This window comes from Maylandia zebra, unplaced genomic scaffold (genome assembly GCF_041146795.1).
Source record: "Maylandia zebra isolate NMK-2024a unplaced genomic scaffold, Mzebra_GT3a scaffold11, whole genome shotgun sequence".
In the NCBI taxonomy this organism is placed as follows: Eukaryota; Metazoa; Chordata; class Actinopteri; order Cichliformes; family Cichlidae; genus Maylandia; species Maylandia zebra.
This window is the reverse complement of record NW_027490041.1, coordinates 6,772,450-6,798,234: the sequence shown is the minus strand read 5'-3', so window position 1 is coordinate 6,798,234 and position 25,785 is coordinate 6,772,450. Positions and strand designations below refer to the sequence as shown.

Here is a 25,785-nt window from a genome sequence, read left to right as displayed (position 1 = left end):
TTCTCTCCATACCTGAGAGTGTCCAGTCTCCAGCCTGGATCCTTCAGTCCAGCCGAGAGCAGCTTCATTCCTGAATCACCTGGATGATTGTAGCTCAGGTCCAGCTCTCTCAGATGGGAGGGGTTGGAGCTCAGAGCTGAGGCCAGAGAAGTACAGCCTTCCTCTGTGATCAGACAGCCTGACAGACTGCAGACACACAAAACAACAATCCATCTGTTATCCATCTCTATAGCAGCATAACTAAGTGATGGTTCAGGGTCACCTGATCCAGCTCTAACTATAAGTTTTATCAAAAAGGAAAGTTTGAAGCTGATCGTCAAAGTAGAGAGGGTGTCTGTCGCCTGAACTCAAACTGGGAGCTGCTTCCACACCCAGTCCAACATAGCCAGGCTTTCTTTGCTGCTTTGACAAAACCTCAAATCCCAGTCAGAGATGGTGAGCATCATCACAGTGATGATCATTTCTCTGTTAACCCAGGCTTTCTGCTTCAGGATCTGTGCACGCTCACAGAACAAGGAGACCTTTAAACATCATTTCACTAAATGGATGGACTGAGCTCAGCCTACAGATGAACTGGATAAATAAAGATTTGACCTCAGTGTGCTCAGTGTTCCTGTCTATTCCTAACATATTCCTAACATGATAGCTGCACTTTAGAGCTCTAAAACTGGAACTGACACATATTTAAACTCCACATGTTACTCAGTACATTCAGTTCTGACACTCGCCCACAGTCCAACAAAGGAAACATGGAGATCACATCAGTTTGTCACCAAAGTCTAATTATTCCAGAGGGCAGTGTTGATACAACTAAAGTTATTTTTAAGCAAAGTTGAGTTTTTTATTGTCGCAGTACTTCATGTCTGAAGTATCACTTAAATGCATTACACGCTGTTGATGGCAGCAAACAAACCACCCAAACAAACAGAGGTGGGAGGCTTGGGCAGACTACGTAGGATCAGCTTGTGGGAGGAGTCAGGATAAAACCAAAGAAAGACAAGCTAACAAACACCACAGTGAAGTGAGTAGCTACAAACTGCAGGCTGATTAGTGTTGTTGAAGAAGTCGGTCTGAGGAACGTTCTTAGGATCAACAAATGACGGCATGTATGAGCCTCCCTCAAGACGCACCATCACAAGAAGAACACATGAGCTGTAGAAAAAGGAGAGACTATGAAAGCCACGGCGTTACAACGTGCACCAGCTGTTGGTCTCTCTGGAGACTACTGGGCGTGGCTGGGTAACCATGGTTACTTGGGAGTTACAGTACATGATATTAATGAAGAGTGGGAGCTGCGTTCTATAGCAAACAATTTGTTATGAGGTAATCAGCTGATCTTAGTTTAACCGGAAGCCCTTCACAATAATTGCAATGCCTTTATTTTGTACAACTACCATCAGTTCGTCTGTACTGATGGTAACTTAAAGTCACACTAATGTCGTTTAGTTTCTATAGTTTATGTAGTGGAAGTATACTACAGTACCCTGATCACTGATAGGACAGATTTATGTAGATATACACCTTTGTGTTTAACATTACTGCATTATAGTACTGTGATCTTTGTCCTTATATATGGCTATATTAGCTATACTGATGTACGTACATATAACTGGATATGTAACTTATCTATTCATCTTATTTGTCATGTATTTGTATTGTGTACTTCCTTTTTGTAAGAAACCACACACATGATCACAGCCGCAAGAATCAATCAGTGAAAGAATAAAGTGTCTCAAACCAAACCTTAAGCTCTTTATTCCACATGCTGGGATCATTTGGCCTTCAGTGGTGTTCTGGCTGACACACCGGAGTGACCAGAGTGCTAAAGAGTGAATCGGACACACCAGTGTCATCTCTGATATCTCCACTACATTTAATCGTCCTTCAGCTTGTGGCTGCCGTTAGCTGGTCTGCTAGTTAGCTGATTTGCTATTTAGCCGGTGTGCTAGTTAGCTGGTGTGCTAGTTAGCCGGTTCGCTAGTCAGCTGGTGTGCTGACCACCGAACCAGTAGGTTACAAGATGAGCTTGTCTGTCTGATGAGCCAGCTCTCTCTGTCTTGGTCATTTTGTCCTTGGGCAAAACCTAACCTACCACTACAACTGTAGCTTACCTCCACCAGTGTGTGAATGTGAGAGTGAATGAATACAGGGAGTGCAGAATTATTAGGCAAATGAGTATTTTGTCCACATCATCTTTTTCATGCATGTTGTCTTACTCCAAGCTGTATAGGCTCGAAAGCCTACTACCAATTAAGCATATTAGGTGATGTGCATCTCTGTAATGAGAAGGGGTGTGGTCTAATGACATCAACACCCTATATCAGGTGTGCATAATTATTAGGTAACGTCCTTTCCTTTGGCAAAATGGGTCAAAAGAAGGACTTGACAGGCTCAGAAAAGTCAAAAACAGTGAGATATCTTGCAGAGGGATGCAGCAGTCTCAAAATTGCAAAGCTTCTGAAGTGTGATCATCGAACAATCAAGCGTTTCATTCAAAATAGTCAACAGGGTCGCAAGAAGCGTGTGGAAAAACCAAGGCACAAAATAACTGCCCATGAACTGAGAAAAGTCAAGCGTGCAGCTGCCAAGATGCCACTTGCCACCAGTTTGGCCATATTTTGGAGCTGCAACATCACTGGAGTGCCCAAGAGCACAAGGTGTGCAATACTCAGAGACATGGCCAAGGTAAGAAAGGCTGAAAGACGACCACCACTGAACAAGACACACAAGCTGAAACGTCAAGACTGGGCCAAGAAATATCTCAAGACTGGTTTTTCTAAGGTTTTATGGACTGATGAAATGAGAGTGAGTCTTGATGGGCCAGATGGATGGGCCCGTGGCTGGATTGGTAAAGGGCAGAGAGCTCCAGTCCCACTCAGACGCCAGCAAGGTGGAGGTGGAGTACTGGTTTGGGCTGGTATCATCAAAGATGAGCTTGTGGGGCCTTTTCGGGTTGAGGATGGAGTCAAGCTCAACTCCCAGTCCTACTGCCAGTTTCTGGAAGACACCTTCTTCAAGCAGTGGTACAGGAAGAAGTCTGCATCCTTCAAGAAAAACATGATTTTCATGCAGGACAATGCTCCATCACACGCGTCCAAGTACTCCACAGCGTGGCTGCAAGAAAGGGTATAAAAGAAGAAAAACTAATGACATGGCCTCCTTGTTCACCTGATCTGAACCCCATTGAGAACCTGTGGTCCATCATCAAATGTGAGATTTACAAGGAGGGAAAACAGTACACCTCTCTGAACAGTGTCTGGGAGGCTGTGGTTGCTGCTGCACGCAATGTTGATGGTGAACAGATCAAAACACTGACAGAATCCATGGATGGCAGGCTTTTGAGTGTCCTTGCAAAGAAAGGTGGCTATATTGGTCGCTGATTTGTTTTTGTTTTGTTTTTGAATGTCAGAAATGTATATTTGTGAATGTGGAGATGTTATATTGGTGTCACTGGTAAAAATAAATAAATGAAATGGGTATATATTTGTTTTTTGTTAAGTTGCCTAATAATTCTGCACAGTAATAGTCACCTGCACACACAGATATCCCCCTAAAATAGCTAAAACTAAAAACAAACTAAAAACTACTTCCAAAAACATTCAGCTTTGATATTAATGAGTTTTTTGGGTTCATTGAGAACATGGTTGTTGTTCAATAATAAAATTATTCCTCAAAAATACAACTTGCCTAATAATTCTGCACTCCCTGTAGTGGGATTGTAAAGGGTCTTTGAGGGTCTCGAAAAGCGCTATATAAATGCAATCCATTATTATTATTAAGAGCATCTTTAGGCCTGACTGTGCTCATCCTTCCTCCAACCTCTCCTTACCAAAGATAACAACTACATCAGTATTAGCTCAATAACAATTTCTGCAATTCAATTGTGGACATTCATTTTTAAACCTTGTGTAAAACGATAAAACCTCAAAGTCTGAGCATTATTCTTTGTGCAAACAGCTCTTGCAGGTTCCCCCGGACTTAGGTTATTTTTATTATTTAATTACTTTCCTTTAAGCAGCTGTTCAGGCTACTAAACTCATCCCAGAAATAACAAGTGACACCATTAATAGTAGAGGTGGGAATCACCATACAACTCGCGATACGATATTATCACAATACTTAACGCACGATACGATATTATTGCGATTTTTTAAAATATTTTGCGATATTTAAATTCTGCACATAAAGGTAAACTTTATCAATATTCATTTTATCTAATATCAAAGTCTCACACTCAGTCTTTCTCTCATTTCAGTCAGTTTTATTGTTGACAAACTGAACGGTTTGTATTACAGTCTAGTCCAACTTAACTGAATGCAACCATCTGGTACAATTATAGCTATTCTGAACTATGCAATTTATGAAAACTATGCAGCCCCTTCAGCAACTGAAGAATTTGAAAGTAAATTTAAAAAAATATATAATTTTACATTAAATAAAAAAGTTTCAAACTTAATTAAAATTAAACATGTCTTAAATTAAAATAAGTAAACTGTCATGTTTATTGCTGCCAAAAAAAAAGTTAAACACATTTGGACAGTGAAGGAATGTCAGGATTGTTGCTCAGAAAAAGGATCAACATGCTCTGAAGTCAACATGCTCTGACTCCAGAGCATGTTGACTTCAGAGAAAAAATTGTTTGTAACAAAATATCGATTTCTGCTGTCCCTGTATCGATACATTATTAGCAAACAAAATATCACGATACTACACAGTATCGATTTTTTCCCCCACCCCTAATTAATAGTGGAGCTAACTTTAACAGGTGAAACTGATTTGACCTATAAGGCTACTGCAGTTACTTCTTATCAGGTTTAGTAGGGAAGACATCTGGATGAGGTAGTTAGTAGTATGTAGTTAGTACCGGGCGACTCCCCTCCCCCACATTGGCACCAGAACCCTGTATTATCTACAGGGTAAGACTGCCTGTTTTATCAAACTATGGCCATTACTACTGTGATCATTTGCAGCCCAGTGTGCCGCTCTCTCTGCTGGGATGAACCACTGGAGCTCACCCAGTCATCCCTTTCTTTCTCTCAAGAAGAAGTGAAATAAATATATTTATTATGTTACGAGTCTAATATTCTTTAAATCAAACTGTAATGAATAAATCAAGCAAGAAGATTTGGTGGCTCCACGTGTTGTAGAAGAAAAGATAAACATCTCATTTTGAGAAATCAGCCTTTAAAATTAAGTACTGTGAATAAAAAACAAACAGCGAGCCAATCAGCAGTCGCCAATATCCTCCTAATTTCATTCACAAAGAAATCAAATATATATATTATGGGCCCAAAGGAGCCTAAATCTTTAAATTAGGCAGTGCATGAAGTATTTTTTTAAATAAACAGAGACATGACTATAACAACTTTTAGTAATTCAGAGTCCAATTATCCACTCAAATGTAAATAAAAGTTCACTTGACAGCTGTAAAAGTTACCTGTTTATACAATAATATAAGTCACATTTCAAATGATCATCTGTGGAAAAGTTTGAATCCTGACCTGAGAGTTTCCACTGCACACTGTGAACTCTTTAGTCCAGCGGACAGAAGCTTCACTCCTGAATCCTGCAGGTCAGAGTTACTCAGGTCCAGCTCTCTCAGACTGGAGGACTGGGAGCTGAGGACTGAGGACAGAGCTTCACAGCTTCTCTCTGACAGGTTACAGCCACTCAGTCTGAAAAATAAAAGACAATCTATAAAACAAGTACTCATGTAGAGTTTGTTAATACATTTCACAACATTAAATGTTGACTTTCTATTTTTAAAGGAAACATAAACATACTAAGATACAACATCATATGTATGAACTTTAATTAATAATTCTAAAAACTAAATGTTTTCTGATCTGACCTCAGAGTATTCAGTTTACAGTTTAAACGTTGTAGTCCAGCAGACAGAAGCTTCACTCCTGAATCCTGCAGCTTTCTGATACTCAGGTCCAGCTCTGTCAGACTAGAGGACTGCGAGCTGAGAACTGAGGACAGAGCTTCACAGTTTTCCTCTGAGAGTTCACAGATGTTAAGTCTGAAGATAAAAACATGAATAAAGATTGTTGTTAAAGTGTAATCAGGGTGCAATAGCTTATTGTCTTGTGCTGAGCAGGTTAGTAAAACTTCCGTTTAACTTTGAAATGAATAAAAATGCTATGAAACAAGGATAACTGGATAAAGACATAAACAAAAACAAACATCAAACACATAAACAAACAGAACTAAACATAATACAAATTGATCTGACCTCAGAACATTCAGTTTGGCATGTGGACTCTCCACTGCAGCAGACAGAAGCTTTACTGCTGAAGCCTTCAGGCTGTTGGTACTCAGGTCCAGCTCTCTCAGACTACAGGACTGGGAGCTGACCACTGACAGCAAATTTTCACAGCCTTTCTCTGAGACGTTACAGCTGCTCAGTCTGAGAGAGAAAGGGAAAAAACCACAACAAAAAAAACAAACAATATATGTGATCAAATTAAATTTGTTTATATGTTGAACCCTTTTTTTTAAAAATTTATTTAAACCTATGAGACTATGAGTGCTACCAGTCCAGTGCACATGATTGGTACCTTGATGGTACCTTGCTCAGGGGTACCACAAGGTAACTATTCGGTGGATTCGACCCCTGACCTTATGATCATGGGGCGACCACTCTGCCTACTGAGCTAATAATTCTGTGTACACTGTCATACAATATTAACTAAAACAATTATTTTAGAAAATTTTAGTAATTCAATAATCATGCTCATTACCTGTGTATTGTGAAGAACACTGGATTTTAAACACTAGCTGTATAAAACTCTTCCTGTTAAAGGTGTGTATAAAGGAGATGAGCTGAAATGCAGACTTCATGGAGAATGTTTGCTGTCAGCATATATCAAAGACAAAGCAGAGATCCATCCAGTCTCTTCCACTAAGCCCACAGAGGGACAGACAACCACTCTCACTCACACCTGCATGAAGTTTAGATCACCAGGTAACCTAACTGCATGTCTGTGGACAGTGGGAAGAAACTGTAGAGGACCCAGAGTGAACCCACTGTAATTCTGTGATAACACTGGTTATGGAAGCCTTACAGTTACATATGGTTACTGACAAGAAACACGACCTTAGAGGCAATTTCAGTAATGAAGACCGAGTTTCTCCCTCCATACAGGATGAAAACATGACAGCACAGCAGAGATTTATATTTAAAAAGGGAGGGTGTGCACTGAAAGTGAGATACAAACTTGAACTTAAATTATGAACATCAGAAAAAGATGTAGGTGAAGTCTGGCAGGTGAAGTTTGTGCTTTAGAATAAAACAACCAAACTCCTGGAGTTGGAGACAAATGAACAAGCTGAGGATAATAAACCTGTCAGAGGGGCTGAAGCATCAGAGCTCATGTTCTTATAGGCTGGGTCTGGATTGTCCTTTGATAAGAGTTACAGAACAAAGTGTGTTTTAGAAATGCTGGAGTGAAACATTAAAACTACCATATATTTACCGAGTGACTGATGATCATTTAATTTACTATTTTAAAAAAAGTTACAGTGCTCTTTGAACTCAGCATTTCTGATTTATTTCCCATGATTTTAACAATGAAGCGATGACAACATGTTTACTCACAGAGCTTTGTTGGAGGCTTTGACCACTGGCAGCATTCTCAGAAGAGCCTCCTCTGAAGCAGAGTATTTCTTGAAGTCAAACTCATCCAGATCTTCTTCTGATGACAGTAAGATGAAGACCAGAGCTGACCACTGAGCAGGAGACAGTTCATCTGTGGAGAGACTTCCTGATCTCAGGGACTGTTGGATCTCCTCCACTAGAGAACGATCATTCAGTTCATTCAGACAGTGGATCAGATTGATGCTTTTCTCTGCAGACAGATTCTTACTGAGCTTCTCCTTGATGTACTGGACTGTTTCCTGATTGGTCAGTGAGCTACTTCCTGTCTGTGTCATCAGGGCTCGTAGGAGAGTCTGATTGGTCTGCAGGGAAAGACCCAGGAGGAAGCGGAGGAACAAGTCCAGGTGTCCATTTGGACTCTGTAAGGCCTTGTCCACAGCACTCTGGTAGAAGTGTTTCTTTGCAGATTCTCCTGTTTCAGACTTCTTGGATGTTGTTTGTTGTTGTTCCAGCAGATTGAGTCCAGAGTTGATGAAGGTCAGATGGACATGAAGAGCAGCCAGAAACTCCTGAACACTCAGATGGATGAAGCAGAACACCTTGTCCTGGTACAGTCCTCTCTCCTCTTTAAAGATCTGTGTGAACACTCCTGAGTACACTGAGGCTGCTCTGATATCGATGCCACACTCTGTCAGGTCTGATTCATAGAAGATCAGGTTTCCTTTCTGCAGCTGATCAAAAGCCAGTTTTCCCAGAGACTCAATCATCTTCCTGCTCTCTGGACTCCAGTGTGGATCTGTCTCAGCTCCTCCATCATACTTGACCTTCTTCACTTTGGCCTGAACCACCAGGAAGTGGATGTACATCTCAGTCAGGGTCTTGGGCAGCTGTCCTCCCTCTCTGGTTTCCAGCACATCCTCCAGAACTGTAGCAGTGATCCAGCAGAAGACTGGGATGTGACACATGATGTGGAGGCTTCGTGATGTCTTGATGTGGGAGATGATCCTGCTGGCCTGCTCCTCATCTCTGAATCTCTTCCTGAAGTACTCCTCCTTCTGTGGGTCAGTGAACCCTCTGACCTCTGTCACCATGCCAACACAGTCAGGAGGGATCTGATTGGCTGCTGCAGGTCGTGTGGTTATCCAGAGGCAAGCAGAGGGAAGCAGTTTCCCCCTGATGAGGTTTATCAGCAGCACATCCACTGAGGTGGACTTTCTAGGGTCAGTTAGGATTGTAGTTTTGTGGAAGTCCAGAGGAAGTCGACACTCATCCAGACCATCAAAGATGAACACAACCTGGAAGTCTTCAAAGCTGCAGATTCCTGCTTCTTTGGTTTCAGTAAAGAAGTGATGAACAAGTCCCACCAAGCTGAACTTTTCCTCTTTCAGCACATTCAGCTCTCTGAAAGTGAATGGAAATATGAACTGGATGTCCTGGTTGGCTTTGTCTTCAGCCCAGTCCAGGCTGTATTTCTGTGTTAAGACTGTTTTCCCAATGCCAGCCACTCCCTTTGTCAGCACTGTTCTGATTGGTTCATCTCTTCCAGGTGAGGCTTTAAAGATGTCTTCTTGTCTGATGGTTGTTTCTGGTCTGTCTGGTTTCCTGGATGCTGTTTCAATCTGTCTGACCTCATGTTCATCATTGACCTCTGCAGTCCCTCCCTCTGTGATGTAGAGCTCTGTGTAGATCTGATTCAGGAGGGTTGGGTTTCCTGCTTTAGCGATGCCCTCAAACACACACTGGAACTTCTTCTTCAGCTTAGACTTAAGGTTACGATGACAAACAGCAGCTGGAAGTTCTGAATAATAATAATAAAAATACAACTTTAACAATCATATTTTACAAAATGCTGATGACAATTTCTGACCCACTGAGAAATGACTGAACACACTGGTGTCACAAGTGTCTCATTTATCCAGCAGCTTAAACCTTTAGATAAATCCTCTTACGTCTCTGCAGACGGTCAGCCAGCTCCTCCTGCTTCATTCTCCTCAGGAAGTCCACTGTGATCTTCACAAATGCCTCTCTGCTGCTCCTCTGCTCATAATCCTCCCTCTGAAACCCCAAGCACTGGGGCTTATTTGGATTCAGAGCCTTCTGGATCTTCTTCAGCTCGTTCTTCACAAAAGTGATGATGTTGTCCTCCAGCAGCTGGAACAGAATACTTTATGAATGACCCACCACTCTGAACTTTAGTCCACACAACATCCACTTCTTTACCATCAAGGGGCATATCATCCGCGAACTCTTTACCAATTATAGGTTTGACTTTATCTGATTAACTGAGACTTTGTCCACAACTCCATGATCCCAAAGCGTTGATTCTGTTCATATGAATGCAGCGATTTCAGTGGGAGAAACATTTCACTGGTGTTCAGAGCTGAACTACCAACAGGTTGATGATCAAAGCCAGAAACTTGGAGATGTTTCAGGTGACTGAGTTGATCGTACAGACAACTGGTCTTAAAGGTTCACTCTGTTTACACATACAGATCAGTATTTAAGGTTTGACTCTCATCATCCACTGGAGCACAAACTGGGCGTCATCAGGACGCTACAACACAGAACAAACACCATCCCCACAGACACAGCAGCCAGCGAAGCAGAAGAACTTCACATCAAGAAGGTCCTGAGTAAATGTGAACGCTGGTTTGAGGGCGGAGTCAAGGAGGCCATTTATGTGAAAAGGAAAGACCATCTCTGAATGGAGGAGGGGCCTAAGGGTACAACTGTCACCATCTTACATGCTGTGATTGCAGCCATTCCCCAGCTCTCTGTGAACTGGACTCATGAACATTGATCAACAACCATTGATCAATGGTCCTGACAATATGCGTACCAATGATCAATGAACTGACCTCCCAGCCCATTGTTCCTTCAGTGGGCTGGTTTCAGTCATACAAATGTCCTGTTTATGAGATTGAAACCTGCAGCCAGCTGAGACTGAAGAAGTCACCTGATGATGATGAAACGTTTCTCCCACTGAAAACATCCAGATGAACAGAATCAAGCTTTTTGGGATTTACGTACCTGGATGATTGAGCATCAAGACACAACTCTGTGACTTTTCTCAGATGAATAAATCCTCTCCTCCAGCTTTGTTTACATCTACCAGCCCTGTGGCGCTGCCCAGGGACAATAATCTATGTGAGAGGTGGAAAGTCATACAGGTGTCTGCTCCTGCCTTCAGTTATTTTATCTACTGTGTGTCAACTGGCTGAACCTCCTCCAACTGTCTACTGTCTCCCTAAACTCAACAATGACTTAGTGATCTATCCATTCTCTGACCAAACACATCCTGCTGCAGGAGGTTAACATAGCAGCCAATGATGATCCCACTCACTGTGAACAACACATTTGGACCTGATTTGCTGCTCTGGTTTACACGTGAACTTCCACTGCTGCTGTCACCAACTTGAGAGGCTCTACAGAAAAACTGGACTTGTCCATAAAAATAACAAACTACATTATAAGGACAGCATTGCTCAATCAACTCTAATTACTACTGACATGTTATCTCTTCTAACTAAGGTACAGACACTCAAACTTGCTGCTTTCAGTGAGAAGTCAAATGTCTGAATATGAGCTGGAAGCTGCTGAGAGTCCTCCTCCTTCCCGTGGGGTTTACTTTCTCTACTACTTTCACTATAAACACGCCCCTTTCATGCACCTGCAGAGGGCCACCAGCAGATGGAGCTGTCTTAAACAAATCCACTTGGATAGTTAGCTGTAGATGACTTTATCAGTATGATTGTAGGACTTCGAGTTATTCTTTAGATTTATTTAAACTCCTATATTGTGCACAAGTGTTGAGCGACCCATAATTTCTCTGTACTTTTCATAAGAGCAGCCAGACTTTCAGCTAGTTTTTCTTTGCTCTGCAGGTTTATGAAGGTGTGTCAAAGTTGTTCTTTGGACATTGGCTGCTTATTAAATCATTTTCAGTCCTCGTACAGAAACACTCTTCAAGCTAAATCCAAGTGTGTTAGACCAGAGTTAACCTGATAGATATGTGTGGGTGTGTAACTCTTAGAAGCTGATTGGCTGCTTTTTATGGGGGCTGGGTCTTTGGAAAGTGTTTTAGTAACACACCCTGAACTGCACACTTTAACAAACAACATGAGATTTTAACTGTAATGTAAAACTCATGTGATTCACTGTTATTAAGCACAAACACATCTATGGCCCTGTTTCCATTAGTAGCTGCTCAGATCGACTCACCACAGGTCACCACGACTGGACTGGATCCACTGGTTTCCATTACAGTTGAGGACCACCTAATGTGGTCGTCTCAATACAGCCGAGTGTCGACTAACATCATTAGTAAGTGCTAATGCTGCTAATTTCCATCATATTTGTCATTTATTGCTCAAAGTTATTGAAGAAACAGTTATTCAGCTTCATCCCCACTGATCTCGACTACAAACTGTTTCACTTTGGTTTCTGTTTAAAGCCTCGATGTTTAAAACGTTTCCCTGTGATCACATTTGCACCGTCTGATTTCAAAGTTTGTTTCTTTTGGTCATTTAGTCCACAGAGTCCTTGGTGTTCTGAAAGGGACCTATAAATAAATGCATTATTATTAATATTAAAGTAGTTGTTGTACATGTACAGACCATAAATATGGAGTCCAGCTGTGTTTGATGCTGCTGGGCAGACTGACCACTGGGAACCTCTGAGCTCTGCTGCTCCACTCTGTGGAGGAACCATGAAGGATTAGATCAACACAGGATAAAGATCCAGGAGTTTCTGCTCAAATAACTTCATCTGAATCAAGTCTGTCAAGTTTTAAACTCTCAGATTGTGAACATATCAGTAATTTTCAGTCTGTTTTCATGGACGTCCTTTCAGTGGTGATGTCAGGGATGATTTTGAAGAAGCTCATCAAACTGAACCATCAGCAGATCACTGCTCCACAACCAGAACATGATCCGAGTCTCCCTCCACCACCAGAACACCATCTTTACTAACGTGGTAGATCAGTGTAGTACAGATCAATAACTGATGAGTCATTTGATCAAAATCACTGAGTGCTTCACGTCTGACCCTCTGATGCTTCTGTAGACATTTTGCATATTTAATGAATGTCTGACAGTTTTACATTCATTCTATGAACACAGTGGAAATGTTGTGTTATAGTCTCCATGTTGTTTCCAGCATCATAAATTCTTAAGTTCATAAAATTTGATTCTTTCTTCACAGCTGAAAAACAACAACATTTATTCTCTATTGAAATCTGCATCGTCCACTCCAAAGGTCACAATCTGAAGGTAACATCTGGTTTTGTTCCCTGTGGTTAACTCTGAGCATCAGTATGGTGGGATTTATCCACTACATCCACACCACTGTGGTTCAGTGTTGTCCTGATGGAGTAACAGCAGCCAGTATGATCCAGGCTTTAGCTGCTGGGTCTCTGTGTGACCTCTCAGACTGTTTAACAGATCAGACACAAAGAGAATCAGAGCAGCTCTGTTCTTTAAAGACAAACATGAACCCACTCAGGTCACACTTTCCCCACAGATATGAGCATCACTGTCCTCAAACAGCAAATGACCAAGTCGAACATTTGGATCTTTTCTCTTTCATTGTTTTCTTTTTAATGAATCTTTGTAACAATCTGAGGATGTTTCAGGTCATATTTATCCAGGAAACACAAACATGTAAAGGAGTCATCACAGCTCTCTGACCTCGTTGCTCCAGGTTCACCACTGAAGTGTGGAGGTCGACCTTTGGACCAGTCGCTCCTCACAGACGGACAGCTGGACCCTGCAGACTCTGCTCTGTCCTCCTCTTCCTCCATCATCATCTTCAGTCAGTCTGAGAGGTAAACCACAAACACTCAGTGAGTTCACATTAACAGAAGTAACTGAGTTACAGTCGCTGACCTCTGACCTGTCATGTGACCTAGAAACCAGGTCAACATGTCTGTAGGTTCAGTCATCCAGGTCATGTGATCTAAGGAGCTTGGAGAGAAAAGAGACGTCTTTAAGTTTCTGGAAGACGTTTCATCTGAGAAGCTTCTTCAGCTCTAAAACCAAACGGTGGAGAGTCCCAGATATTTAAACCTGAGAGGGAAAGAAAGCATGTCGCTGACCCACCACTGATGTTATTTCAAGGAGGAAACTGAGAGCCTTTGCACCAGGAGCACAAACATCAGCTCCAGCAATGATCCACTGATGTGTTTTTATTCCATGTATGAATGTTGTTATTGACAGAGATGACGTTTGTGTGTCAGTGATGCAGTGACTGTTGTTGTTACCTGTACAGGCTGGTTAGACTCTATGAAACAGATCATACAGATCTCTGCATGTTAGAAGAGACTATTAAAGGTCATGAATGAGACAAAGGCAAGGAGGCGTCCTTTACAGCTAAACAGCAGAGTGAGAGAACAGCCAGCACCTCTACATTTATCACATTATACAGCACATGTATGATACTGACAGGGATGAGAAGAATTTAGTGATTCTGATCCCATCATTGATATTACTTATTGATTCTCAGTAGCTCTGCTCTGACAGTCACCACCATCACTGAGCAGCATATCAAAGACATTTGTGCACATTAACTGCATGTTGTGGCTCAAATGTTTGTGCATGTTGGAGGCATTTCCTCTTTGTTGTGATCAGTGTTGGTCATTACTCAAAACAGTCATTATTACACATATTACACAGAACACTTTGATTAAAAGTAATGGAGTACGTTACTTCATTACTCCTCATAACATTACTTTGATGTTACTGTGTAAAATGAACAAATGAGCATGTAACAACATAAAGCTGAGGTACAGCCCCACACACCAACACAGATCCTGATGAGGTCACGTGATGTTTCTCTGAGTGTTTATGAACACAAATCAAAGATGAAACAGCACAAAGACACTTCAAAGTGATTCTACTGTAGAAACATGAACAGGTAGAAACCTGCAGCCTGACTGCTCATCACTTTGTTACCTGTTCAAGTTCAGCAGCAGCAGCTCACTTTATCAATGTGAAAACAAAAATGTCAAAAACCATTGCTATTCTCTATAAAACAAAGCATGTCCTGAACAAAAAATCATTATACACACTTTATTGTACTCTGTTGCTTCCATATATGACTTACTGTCTGGAGATATGGGGTAATGCATATAAAACGAACACTCTTCCTATTTTCAAGTTACAAAAAAGAGCTATAAGAATTATAAACCAATCAAACTATATAGAACCAACTAACATTTTGTTTATTAATCTGAATACCCTGAAATTTTATGATTTAGTTGAATATAAAATGGCACAGATAATGTATAAAGCACAAAATAACTTGCTTTGCCCCAGTACTCAGAAGCTGTTCAAAGTCAGAGAGAGTCAATATGACTTAAGGGGAAGAGATTTCTTTAAAAAAAACAAGATAAGGACAAATATAAAGCAGAGATGTGTTTCTGTTAGAGGAGGTAACCTGTGGAATAGTTCTGACAGGGATTTAAAAAGGTGTAGTTCATTTTCCTTGTTTAAAAACATGTTTAAAAATAGAGTATTAGAAAAATATATAAATCAAGAATGAAAAGAGCAAAAAAAAAAAAAAAAAAACAACCTCTTGATTCTTTTGCTTTGATGTAGTTACTTATCTAAGGTGGAAAGTTTTTTTTTCTTGTTTGTTTGTTTGGTTTTTGCTTTGTTTTCTTATTTGCTTCAGGCCCTGTGTACAGGAGCTGCATGCAAAAAGATATTTTGTGAAAAGGGTTGGCGTAATAAGCAAATGCTTCAGCCAATACCTTTTGATTAGCCTTGTCTCATGCTTTCTTGCTTTATGGTCGATTTTTGTTCTGTTTTCACTGAGATATTTGAATGCTAATCAATAAAATTAAAATCAAATCACAGTGCTGGTCTGGGGTCAGTGTTTACTCAGCTTTAACCTCACTCTGGGTTCTAGGTTAGCTTAGCGTTAGCATGCTGTGTGCTAGCTCAGCGTCAGAGCTCTGCAGGTGTCTTGTGTGTAAATATTAATCACAGTGACAGTAAAGGAGGTAAAGGGCTGTGACGTCATCACGTACGCTGCGTCCTCTGTGGGCTCTGAGTGAACTCAAAGTACAAACTACAAGTACACAAACACGAACGTAGCTCAGAGTGGCGGACACACTCGGCCTCGTTGGTCCAGCTGTGAGTCCGTTACCGTGAACTATGGAGCGGCAGATTTGTGCTGAACTAAGCTGCACACAGCTGATGTTAGCCAGGAAACATTACACACTGACTTTAATGGAGAGACCGGAAATACAAACACACACAGTTTGTTGTGTGAAGAAATCAAACACGAGCTGAACAAACAGTAAAGTTCCTAAAGACAAACTGTTAAAGGAGGAAACAAAGCAAACTTACAGTTTCTTCACACCAACAACAAGCTCCACTCCACACCTGGACACTAAACACGGACACACAGGTGAGCTGCTTCCTGGAAGGAGGCGGGGCTCCACCTGAAACTCAGCACAGGTGGGAGGGGCTCAGCTCTGTGTGTGCTGATGTGTTAACTTTAAAAATATGCCGTCTGACTGCTCAGACTGAGTCAGAGTAAAGTTCACATGCTGACGTGTGGAGACATGAAACCTTGTTGTAGCTGCAGGTGTGAACACACTGATCCCAGATCAGCTCTGCTGTATTTGTAACATGAACATTTCTGCTGCAAAGCTTCAAATGTTCAGCATGTTTCTCTGTTTCCAGTCTATAGATCCAGTCACACTTTCTACCTTCACCTGTGCAGTAAAGACTGAGAGCAGAGCTGAAACCAAGCGTCCAATCAGTGAGCAGCATCAACACCTGAGCTTCATTCAGACTCTGTTATTGAAGATGTTGTTGGTACAAAGTTCATCTGCTGCTCACATGAATCCATGAAAGATTTATTTCACTGAATGTTTCTTCAAAGCTCATTTCAACCTGTTGAAGTCATGAATGAAAGTGCAGACTGAGAGTGGATCACATGATGTTTGAGGTGTGTCATGTGACATGTTCAGTATTGTCACACATGTCTAGATTGTCCCTGATATCATAACTGCTCAAACACTGATGATTATATTTGAAGAATTATTCCTGATGGCAGCAAAGTTTGAATGGAGCTCTCTGTCTGTGCTGATTTGTCGCCCTCTGGAGGTCAAAGCACAAACTGCATGATGTCACTGTAACCACCACAGTGACAGGAAGTGTTTTTATGACTGAAACACTGAAATGATGCTAACGGCTGTCGTTAGGCTCACTGACAGCAGTGCTGATGTGTTCATGTCAAACACTGGCTCAGGTCAGACTCCTTCATCCTTCTCCAGCGTGAGGCCACCCTCAGACCCACAGGAGCCCTGACCTTTGACCTCCTGACCCTAACCATTTTAGTCTTGTTGCATCTGCAAATCCATCCAAACTGTAGCCGAGCAAAAGAAGCTGGAAGCTGTTCTATGAATGATGTTGTTGAAGGAGCTTGGAAAGAAAAGCGTCTGGACTTCTTTAAGTTGCTTGAAGAGGGACATGGACATCTTAACGCCCACATCCTGGGACATTTGATCACAGGAAATCACATGATAGGGTGGGGCACAATGGCTTCATCCAAAACCTTGGCTGATTGTGACCCACACCCGTTCTCACACCGTGGCTCGTGTGATTAGGTAGAGGATCAACAGGGGCTCCGTGTCCCTGAATTTAAACTGAATCTAAACACACCGTGCACAATGCCAAGTTAGATAATGGTTAAAAGAACAAGATAAGAATAAATAAAAAGATAAAATAAGGATAAAAAATAACTTAAAAAAATAAAATAAAAAGATAAATAACTGCAAATAAGTACAAATAAGTAACTGAAGACACGTGTGGTCTGCAGATGTCGATGTACATGGATGTACATGGAGTTTAATGTGCAAAATGAACTTAGTGTGCAAAGTGACCTGATGTGCAAACTGCAGTTTGAGGTCGGTCAGCTGTTCAGGAGTCTGATAGCAGTGGGGAAGATGGAGTTGTTGAGTCTGGATGTTCTACATTTCACACTTCTGAACCTTCGTCTCGAGGGCAGAGGTGTGTCTCTCCTCTGGACTCTGTGATGGTAGCTGCTCTGCAGAGAGGGCAGCGGGGTCCTGATGATCTTCTCCACAGTTGTTATCACTCTCTGCAGGCGTTTGCGGTTTGCAGTAGTGCTGCCGTACCATGCAGTGATGCAGCTGTCAGGCTGCTCTCCACAGTGCAGCTGTAGAACCTGCTGAGGATCTTGGCCAACATACCAAATTTCCTCAGCCTCCTCAGGAAATACAGCAGCTGCTGAGCCTTCTTGACCAGCTGTGTGAGTTTGAGTCCCTCACTGACTCAAACTCCTTCAGTGACACTTGCAGCCTTGCAGATTAGTTTGCTGATCCTGATGCATCTCTGGAGCTGATGCTGTCCCCCAGCAGACAACAACAACATAGATGCTCTCACTAGTCCACTTTACCCTCTAATCACATCTCTGACATCTGCAGGTTGCTCCATAGAGACTCTTGTGCAATGCCAGGTGTTTGTGTTTGTCTGTAGGTACACATTAGATATGACCATAGACGCACACACACAAGTGAACACAGCAGCACAGATGGTTTCCACCTGCTTCCCTCTTTCTTCACACAACTGTGAGGATGATGAAGAGGTTTCAGGACGAGGTGGTCAGCAAGCACAGGATAAAGCAGGGCCATGAAACTCTCTGGTGCAGCAGATGTTTAATCAGACTCAGCTTTAGGCTTCTTTTCCCACCTGGCAGCAAAGTAACAGCTTCACTAATGTGAACAGTCACAATGTTAAACGTTTCTATATCTTCATATATTTTTATCTGTTGATGCTGCAGAATAAAGTCTGTTAACAGAGTGCAGGATGTGTAGAGCAGGTCCAGCTCTCCCTTTACTGTGTCCACTTTCATCAGCCCCTGTGAAGTGACACAGAGTGCATGTGTGTCTGTCAGCTGTTGTTTGTTGTGAAGGATGGAACAAATGAACACACACTTTTAGAGAAATCTGAAAAAGCAACACGTGCTTGGGCTCCTTCTGTGCTCGTCTTCATTAATGCTGATCTTTCTTTCCTGTTTGTTCTTCGGCACAAGCTTCAGTCTTTTCTCCCAGGGCTCCTTCACACTTAGAAACACACCTACATTCATTTATACACAAACATCATGAAACAAAGGCTTTGTAAAAGAGGACATGAGATCCTCTCTGAACAGCACATTCATATCAAACACAGGACTGAACAGGATATACTGAGTCTGTGCTGTTTTCATTGTTACTTGCTGAGTATTTTTCCAGTGTTTGAAATGTGACTCAAGTCTGATTCTTCTACTGTGTGTGAACTCTAAGCAGCTGCATTAAACAGCTGCTTTTCAAACCAGGCTCAATCCTATGACTCTGTGAATGTAAACTTTTGTCACCTGCATGAATAACAATCCTTGATCTAGTCAGGACTGCAGTGCTCCTGTGATCCCAGCTTATAGATGGAGGCTAGCATGAGAGGCTCACCAGCTAAAGCAGCACACCTGGGTCTCCCAGCCTATTAAAAGCAGCCCTTTGCTTCACCTGCTTCACTAAACATTATTATTATTATTTAAGCAGAGTGGTGTGATTCATGTAGGCATTGCTGTGTGACAGGAGGACTTTTCTTGAAACAGCTCGTGTGACGTGAGCTGACGTAAAAACAGTGATGTTAGCTTGATTCTCTTGGCTAAAACTATTTTAAAAAGAGGGTCAATCATGCAAATCTGCCAATAGAAGCCAAAGTTACAGCCCCTCAGAGTTTAAAGAGAAAAGGCCCGTTTCCAACACTCGGTTGTGCAAAGGGAAACAGGCCCACAGTGCCTGAGTGTGTGGGTAATTCTTCAAATAATATTCAAAAGCAAACATTTTTAAGCATGTAAATAAAATTCAATCATTTCTGCTCTTCAATACCTAAGAAATGAAAACTGGCAGATGGTCCCAAAATGTGAAACGCCTGGCTATCTGTGCATTTAGTGCTGCAAGTTTTCACTGTTTACCTTCAGAAGCATAAATCTCTGCACAGATAATGTTCATATGTGGATTCCTGGTTTCTGCAGTTAATTGTGACCCAAAGCGTATTTTAAAAGTGGTTCCAGGCAATAAAGTCTAAAAATAAATACATCTACTTCCTTTTTCTGTGTTCCAGCCTCAGTGACTCTGACACAGTGCTGTAATATTTACACCTCTGATGAAAACAGAGTTTGTAGTTGCAGAAATACTCGACTCATTTTGGGCATTTACGAGCAGGAACCTCAGAAAGCCCCTCGCTGCTTCACTGGTTAAGAAGCAAAGCAAACATTAGTTCACAGTGATGTTAATTAAGGCCCAAAGTTTAGGAACGAACGTCAGCACTTCACTAATGAATGTAATGCTGATTCATGTGCTTGTTTTGTAATGTGCATGTTGTGCGTTGCTATTTCCCATATTCTTTGGCACTGATAGATGAAGAGTCTCAGGCAGGACCGAGGCTGCCAGCTGCTGACAGTGAGCAGGGAGAGAGCAGCAGAAGCTGGGCAAGAGCAGGGCACCTTCAGCCCCCTTCATCAGTCAGAAATCATTTGGGTGTCTGTGTGAAATGTCTGATTTTTAAAATCTTTTTGTAGACATATTTATTAAATGTTTAACAATTATATAGAAGAAAGACAATGTAAAGAACAAAACATGACAAAACAAAAATGAGTTGAAGTTATGAACTGTTTCTGAGAGACAAATAACACCAGGATCCTTTTTGTGTAGCTGACAGCTGGTAACTGTGCAGGGGCGGGTCTAGCAAAGTGTTGCCAGGGGGCCAGGTTAGGGCATTAACAGGGAGAGGGGGGCACAAAGAAATACTTTTCTATCTTGTTCTCATTTAAAATGTCTCACTTTTAATAAATAATTATCTGAATCTTACAACAAACGTTTTCATCTGATGTAAAATGTATAGAAATCCATTATTGTACATAGTCATTTTTTAGGGTCCCATCATAATTTCTTCAGAAGTAAGTACTGCATATGATGCCAGTGTTTCCCACATTTTCTAGATTCTGCACCAGTACTGTGTGTAAAATGCATCAAAAAGTCCGTTTGATTCTTTCTCACCTGTCTTTCTGTCTCCTTTCACTTTTTAAAGGTTGCCATGTTAGAAAACATATTTTGCCCTGCCGTGCTGTTTATTGATGTGGCAAATGAAAGGTTTATGAAAACATATCTAAATCTGTCATCAGTAATCAGCAATGATCATGTCTCACCTCTAGTCTCTGTCTTAATGTCAGGTTTCCACCGTGTGTTGTAGATGTTCATGAGGTTAACTCGACCAACAGTCTACTTCCTGTTTAGAATAGCAGGACAGGGAGGATGGTGCAGGTTTAAGTTTATTAGACTGATGCATGTATACCAACAAGACAGCGTCCATCACTGTGACAACAGCGTTTGTTTTTATTCAAAGGCTTTATGGTTTTTCCTTTAATACCTGGGGGGCCGGTCTCCAGTCAAAATGCCCGGGACCATTTTTTGTCCCAGTACAGCCCTGGTGTCAGATCTGCATGCAGTGTCAATGAGACGATCAACAACAGATCAGACAAAACACTCAGGCGGACACTCCTCTGTAGAAGGAAACATGGAAAGTGTGAGGTAATCAGTGCACAACATCACTTTGTATTTCAGGCTGTTTTTATATAGAACTTCAGCACCAATGTAAAAGTTCTGGTTTTAGGAAGATGAAGAACATTTTCAGGAAGGATGCCGTCTGCAAGCAGAGCTGCTTGAACCTCAGCGCTGAGGTCCAGACTACTTCCTGTGAAGCCACGTGATGTAAATCTGCTGCTGTAACTTCACAGTTTACTGAAGCTAAATGCAACGTTACCATATAATCTGTTTTCAACAAAGGTTTCACTCCGTCCGGTGTTGATGGAATGATTCAGGCCGTACTCGTCAGGCTTCCCGTCGACCACACGCATTTCAGTCACAAACCCCGTGACTGACAACAAGGGAAACAGCAGAAGAAAAGATGTGAAAAATACTGGATGATGATGATGGAGGATTAACCGCGGTGGCTAAACTGTTTCCTGTCTTTGTGGGCGTACTCACAGGGAAGTTTCCAGGCACGTCAGTCTTGGTGGCTAAAGTCTCCATTTTCCAACATGTATCGCTACAGGTGCAAAGACACAACATTAATCATCAGTGTAAATATTTTAATGCTGTCCAAACGGTGTTTGCTTTGTCTGTCCTCTCGCGCTCACAGAGGAAACGAGGACGCCACCTTCAACCCATCTTCAGTTGGCTCAACCATGGCCGGACTTCCTGTTGGCTTTGTGACAGCAAACCACTTGAAATGAGAGCAAACTGCAGTCAAGCACCACTTACAGCAACCTGTGGACACGCAAATGGAAAGCACTGAGAATCATACAGAAGCATAAGAGCTGTTTATTGTAACACGTGTGTGTGTGTGTGTGTGTGTGTGTGTGTGTGTGTGTGTGTGTGTGTGTGTGTGTGTGTGTGTGTGTGTGTGTGTGTGTGTGTGTGTGTGCACATTAATAACACACTGATGTATGTTAGTTTGATTTATGCTATATCTGAGAAAACAATTGCAGAATTTTACATCAAAGTTTCCAAAGCTGATGTTTTGTTGTTCACTCTGTTTTATATTCATATAGTTTGTTGTTTTTAAATCAGTGGACAAAATAAATATTATCACACAAAATCCAGGGTGAAACATAACCAAATAACCTAAATGGTGAAGTCATTATAGAAGTACATGTTGCAAAGGTCGGCCTCCTGTATAGACTGCTAAACTGTCTGGGGGGGCCCTGCCTGTCCTCGTTGGATAAGCTCCACCCCTTTTCCATAAGACGGAGACATTTGTATGAAAATAGATGGGCAGTAAAATAAAAAATAAAAAATATTATGGATGACTCTGTAAATCAAAGTCGGCCTGAGGCAGAAGCAGAAACCATGAGGAGCACAGCACCACTCCCAGAAGGGCACGAAGTGAAGCCATAGCTGCTGAAGAGTGAAGACGTGATGATGGAGGAGATCACAGATGAAGATCTGCTGCCTGCTGACTCTTTATATAGAAGAGTGAGACTATCTCCCCACCAGCAGCTGCACTTATACAAACCCCAGGTGCTGGGATGGCTTTGAACATGTGACATTTTCTGCAAACACATGGACAGTTTCATAAGCACAAAGATTATTCCTGCAGCGGCAGAATCGTATCCACTGTGTGAGAGGTGAACGTCAGACAGTTCTTAGAAAATGTAGTTTCTCTTTAAGCTTTTAACGTCTCTTTTACCCCCATTTGTCTAAAACTACTTGACAGCCCTTCATGTCAGAGGTTTATTACCTGTGCAGGATGGAGCACATGGTCTCAGTCAGGCTGGACACGATCACTCCTACAGGAAGTAAATGTGATTTTATTTCACCTGTGAAATGATGAAAAACAGCAGAATAGCTCACGCTAACAAACGGGTGTTGAAGTGTTTCATTTTCTGCTGTTTCACAGGTCAAAAAGGGCGTCGAAGCAAACTGAAGCTGAGCTGCTGCTGCTGTTGTAGTCAATAGTTGTGTTTGTAACAGCTCATGAACATGAATCGTTCCACATTACTTTAAAATCATTGTAAACTAAACTGGAATAAATGAGTGTTTATATATAGTTTTGTCTCAGCTGTTCATACACAGTGTTTCAGTTCTTATCAGAGTCCCACCGTCTCACTGTGGTGAACCTTTAGCTCTGTTGTAAGCGTGTTGTTAGACCAGGTTTCCCTCATTTAAAAATAATCTCTCATTAGAAATGGACATGATGTCTAAGACATAGAAATGCTTATTATGGGTTCACTTGATGTCACTGAAAAGATGCACATGGGTAACGCGCAGGCCATCCTGCTCCGAGGTTTATCTCCTCACCTCGAGTCTGCGACACTCTCTCCGTGTCCTCTCAGATAAGGGCGCGCACATTTCTGCACGATCTTCTAAATTACAAAGAGCGATTCACAAAACAGAAGCTCACAAAACACTCATCACAAACCAAAAGTGGCTCCACTGAGCATCAAACTGTCACCAGAATTTACTGATAATCTAAAGACTCACAGAACTCACTTTGTCTCATTGTGTCTTAGTTTGAGACATAAGTGCATGATCATAATACTGTGTAGTTAGATGAGACAGAGCTGATGCTTGCTCTTAATTATCCTCTTCATGTTTCCCGAGCCTCAGCAGTGGAAGCTACCATGGATAGAAAGTCTACGACTCATCTTAAATCTCAAATCTTTGTCTCCAAAGAGCTGCTGATGTGTCCGATATGATCCACAAGCTTAAACTAGGATTATAAGTGTGTGCAGTGATGTGTGTGAAACCTCTGAGGACTCACACGTGTGTGCTTCAGCCCACACACACATATGAAGCACTGCGACCTCACACAGAAGTGTTTTACACATCCAGCCTGAATCCTGATCATTTCTACAGTTTATTAAGTTCAGCTTCACCTGAACATCAGTGATGAAGCTGCTCTGACTCCATCACAGCTCACAGCTGTTGGAATGAGTCAAACAATGAAGAAGGTTCAGAAACAGCTGATGATTTTACAGAAACATGATGCAAACATGAAAATGGACACATGATTTTTTATTAACAGACACCGTTTATGTTTCACTGTGCATGACGTCATCAACACTGACACCAGGGGGCGCTCATCAGCAGCCTGAGGAAGTGTGATAATGGGGGGAGACGCAGTGTTGTGTGTACTGCAGTCGGACAGAAGGAAAAACTTCCTCCTGAAAACATTTTCATCCTTCCCAAAAGTGTTTGAGTCAAATGTTACAAATATATAAATACAATAAAACACAGGGTCTTACATAAAATTAGTGATGCAGTTGTGCACTGAGCACCTTTCCAATGTTCCTTCCTCAGATGAGTCCAGCTGCTGAACACATTAACATCAGTATGTAAATGTAGCCGAGAACCAACCTGAGCACTGCTGGGAAAATACAAAGGCAACCATCAAAGTGCTGTATTATCTTATTTATTCTCAATGTTGACTTAGATCCACACCACGATTTATGAAACTATAGAACTAAAATAACAACAATCGTCTGCTTCTTTAAAATTTCTTTCATTACATCAAACCAGTGAAAACTGAAAAAAACAAAGAGCTGTTAGCATGTTCAGACCAACTTTGAGACAGAGACTGTAAAGTTCTGCACTTTAAATCCTGCCTGTGTTCCTGCAAATGATTCACACTGAAAGTATCTTAGTTTAGTATTGAGTGAGCCACAAAGCAGCCTGATAGCTTTAAAACAGTAAAAGTAAATGAAATTGACAGTTTCAGTGTAGCTGGATCTATTATTGGGGGGTCATGACCCCCGTAACCCCGCCTGGTCCTGAGGTCAAATCCACCATCTTTGTTTCAGTGCTTCATGTTCTCCCGTGTTTGTGTGCGTCCTCTCCGGTACTCCGGCTTCCTCCCACAGTCCAAACACATGCAGTTAGTGGGGTCAGGTTAGCTGTGAGTGGTTGTGTCTCTGTGTTATTCCACCTTAATCAATGACTTCCTGTTAGCATGAAGTGCTTCTGTAGGACTGATGTCATTTTCATGGTTGGATCATTTAAATGAAGCTGGACTCAGATGCAGTAAATAAGCTGATTGATCATTAATGAATAAAGCTGGTCAAACACATCACGTGGACACATGTGATTGTGTGTTGTAGTATTGATCCCAATGCTGGTATCAGTCCTGGATCAATAACACTGGATGGATGCGTTCAGCATGGAGCCCTGAGCTGTGTTACAGACAAACATGGAAACTGACAGGTCTGTGTCATTCACAGTCTGTAACACTTCTAAACAACAGAGGCTGACCCAAGTGCCTCAGAGCCAGGCACGCTCACATCACAGCTCTCTAAATAAGCCAGTTTCAAAATAAGAGCTGAAAGCTGTGTTTGCTTGTGTTAGCTTATTATTGTGGAGACTAACATTCAGTGATCATGTGTTCAGACTCATAATGATTACTCTCAGAAATCCTGATCTTTGTATTTACTGTGTGTTGGATCAATAACTGAGATTCATGGTATCACACAGCTGTGCTGCTGCTGATGTCAGCACATCTGGAACAATACGAGGTATCTGCTACCAGACTGAGCAGGACGTGAGACCTGTGGACTGTTTAAAGCTGTCCCTCCACAGCTCACTCAGACCTGATCCACACCTCAGTGATATT

The 25,785-nt window shown here is 41.7% G+C and overlaps 1 protein-coding gene and 1 long non-coding RNA gene across 2 annotated transcripts in view; both read right to left on the bottom strand.

The window, feature by feature from the left end:
• The window catches only part of LOC143416015 (protein NLRC3-like), a 77,868-nt gene extending 68,956 nt beyond the window's left edge, over positions 1 to 8,912 (bottom strand). Inside the window, exon 1 of the mRNA XM_076881372.1 lies at positions 7,604 to 8,912. Within this exon, the coding sequence (XP_076737487.1) occupies positions 7,604 to 8,694 (1,091 nt within the window). The 5' untranslated portion in view covers positions 8,695 to 8,912. The remainder of the gene's footprint in view (positions 1 to 7,603) is intronic.
• A 187-nt stretch (positions 8,913 to 9,099) lies between these two features.
• Positions 9,100 to 12,160, bottom strand: LOC143416033 (uncharacterized). Its single transcript, XR_013096459.1, has 3 exons — positions 11,825 to 12,160; positions 9,553 to 9,754; positions 9,100 to 9,401 (listed from the first exon to the last, which is right to left on the bottom strand). It is a non-coding gene; the product is annotated as an uncharacterized LOC143416033 (long non-coding RNA).
• Positions 12,161 to 25,785: the final 13,625 nt, after the last annotated feature.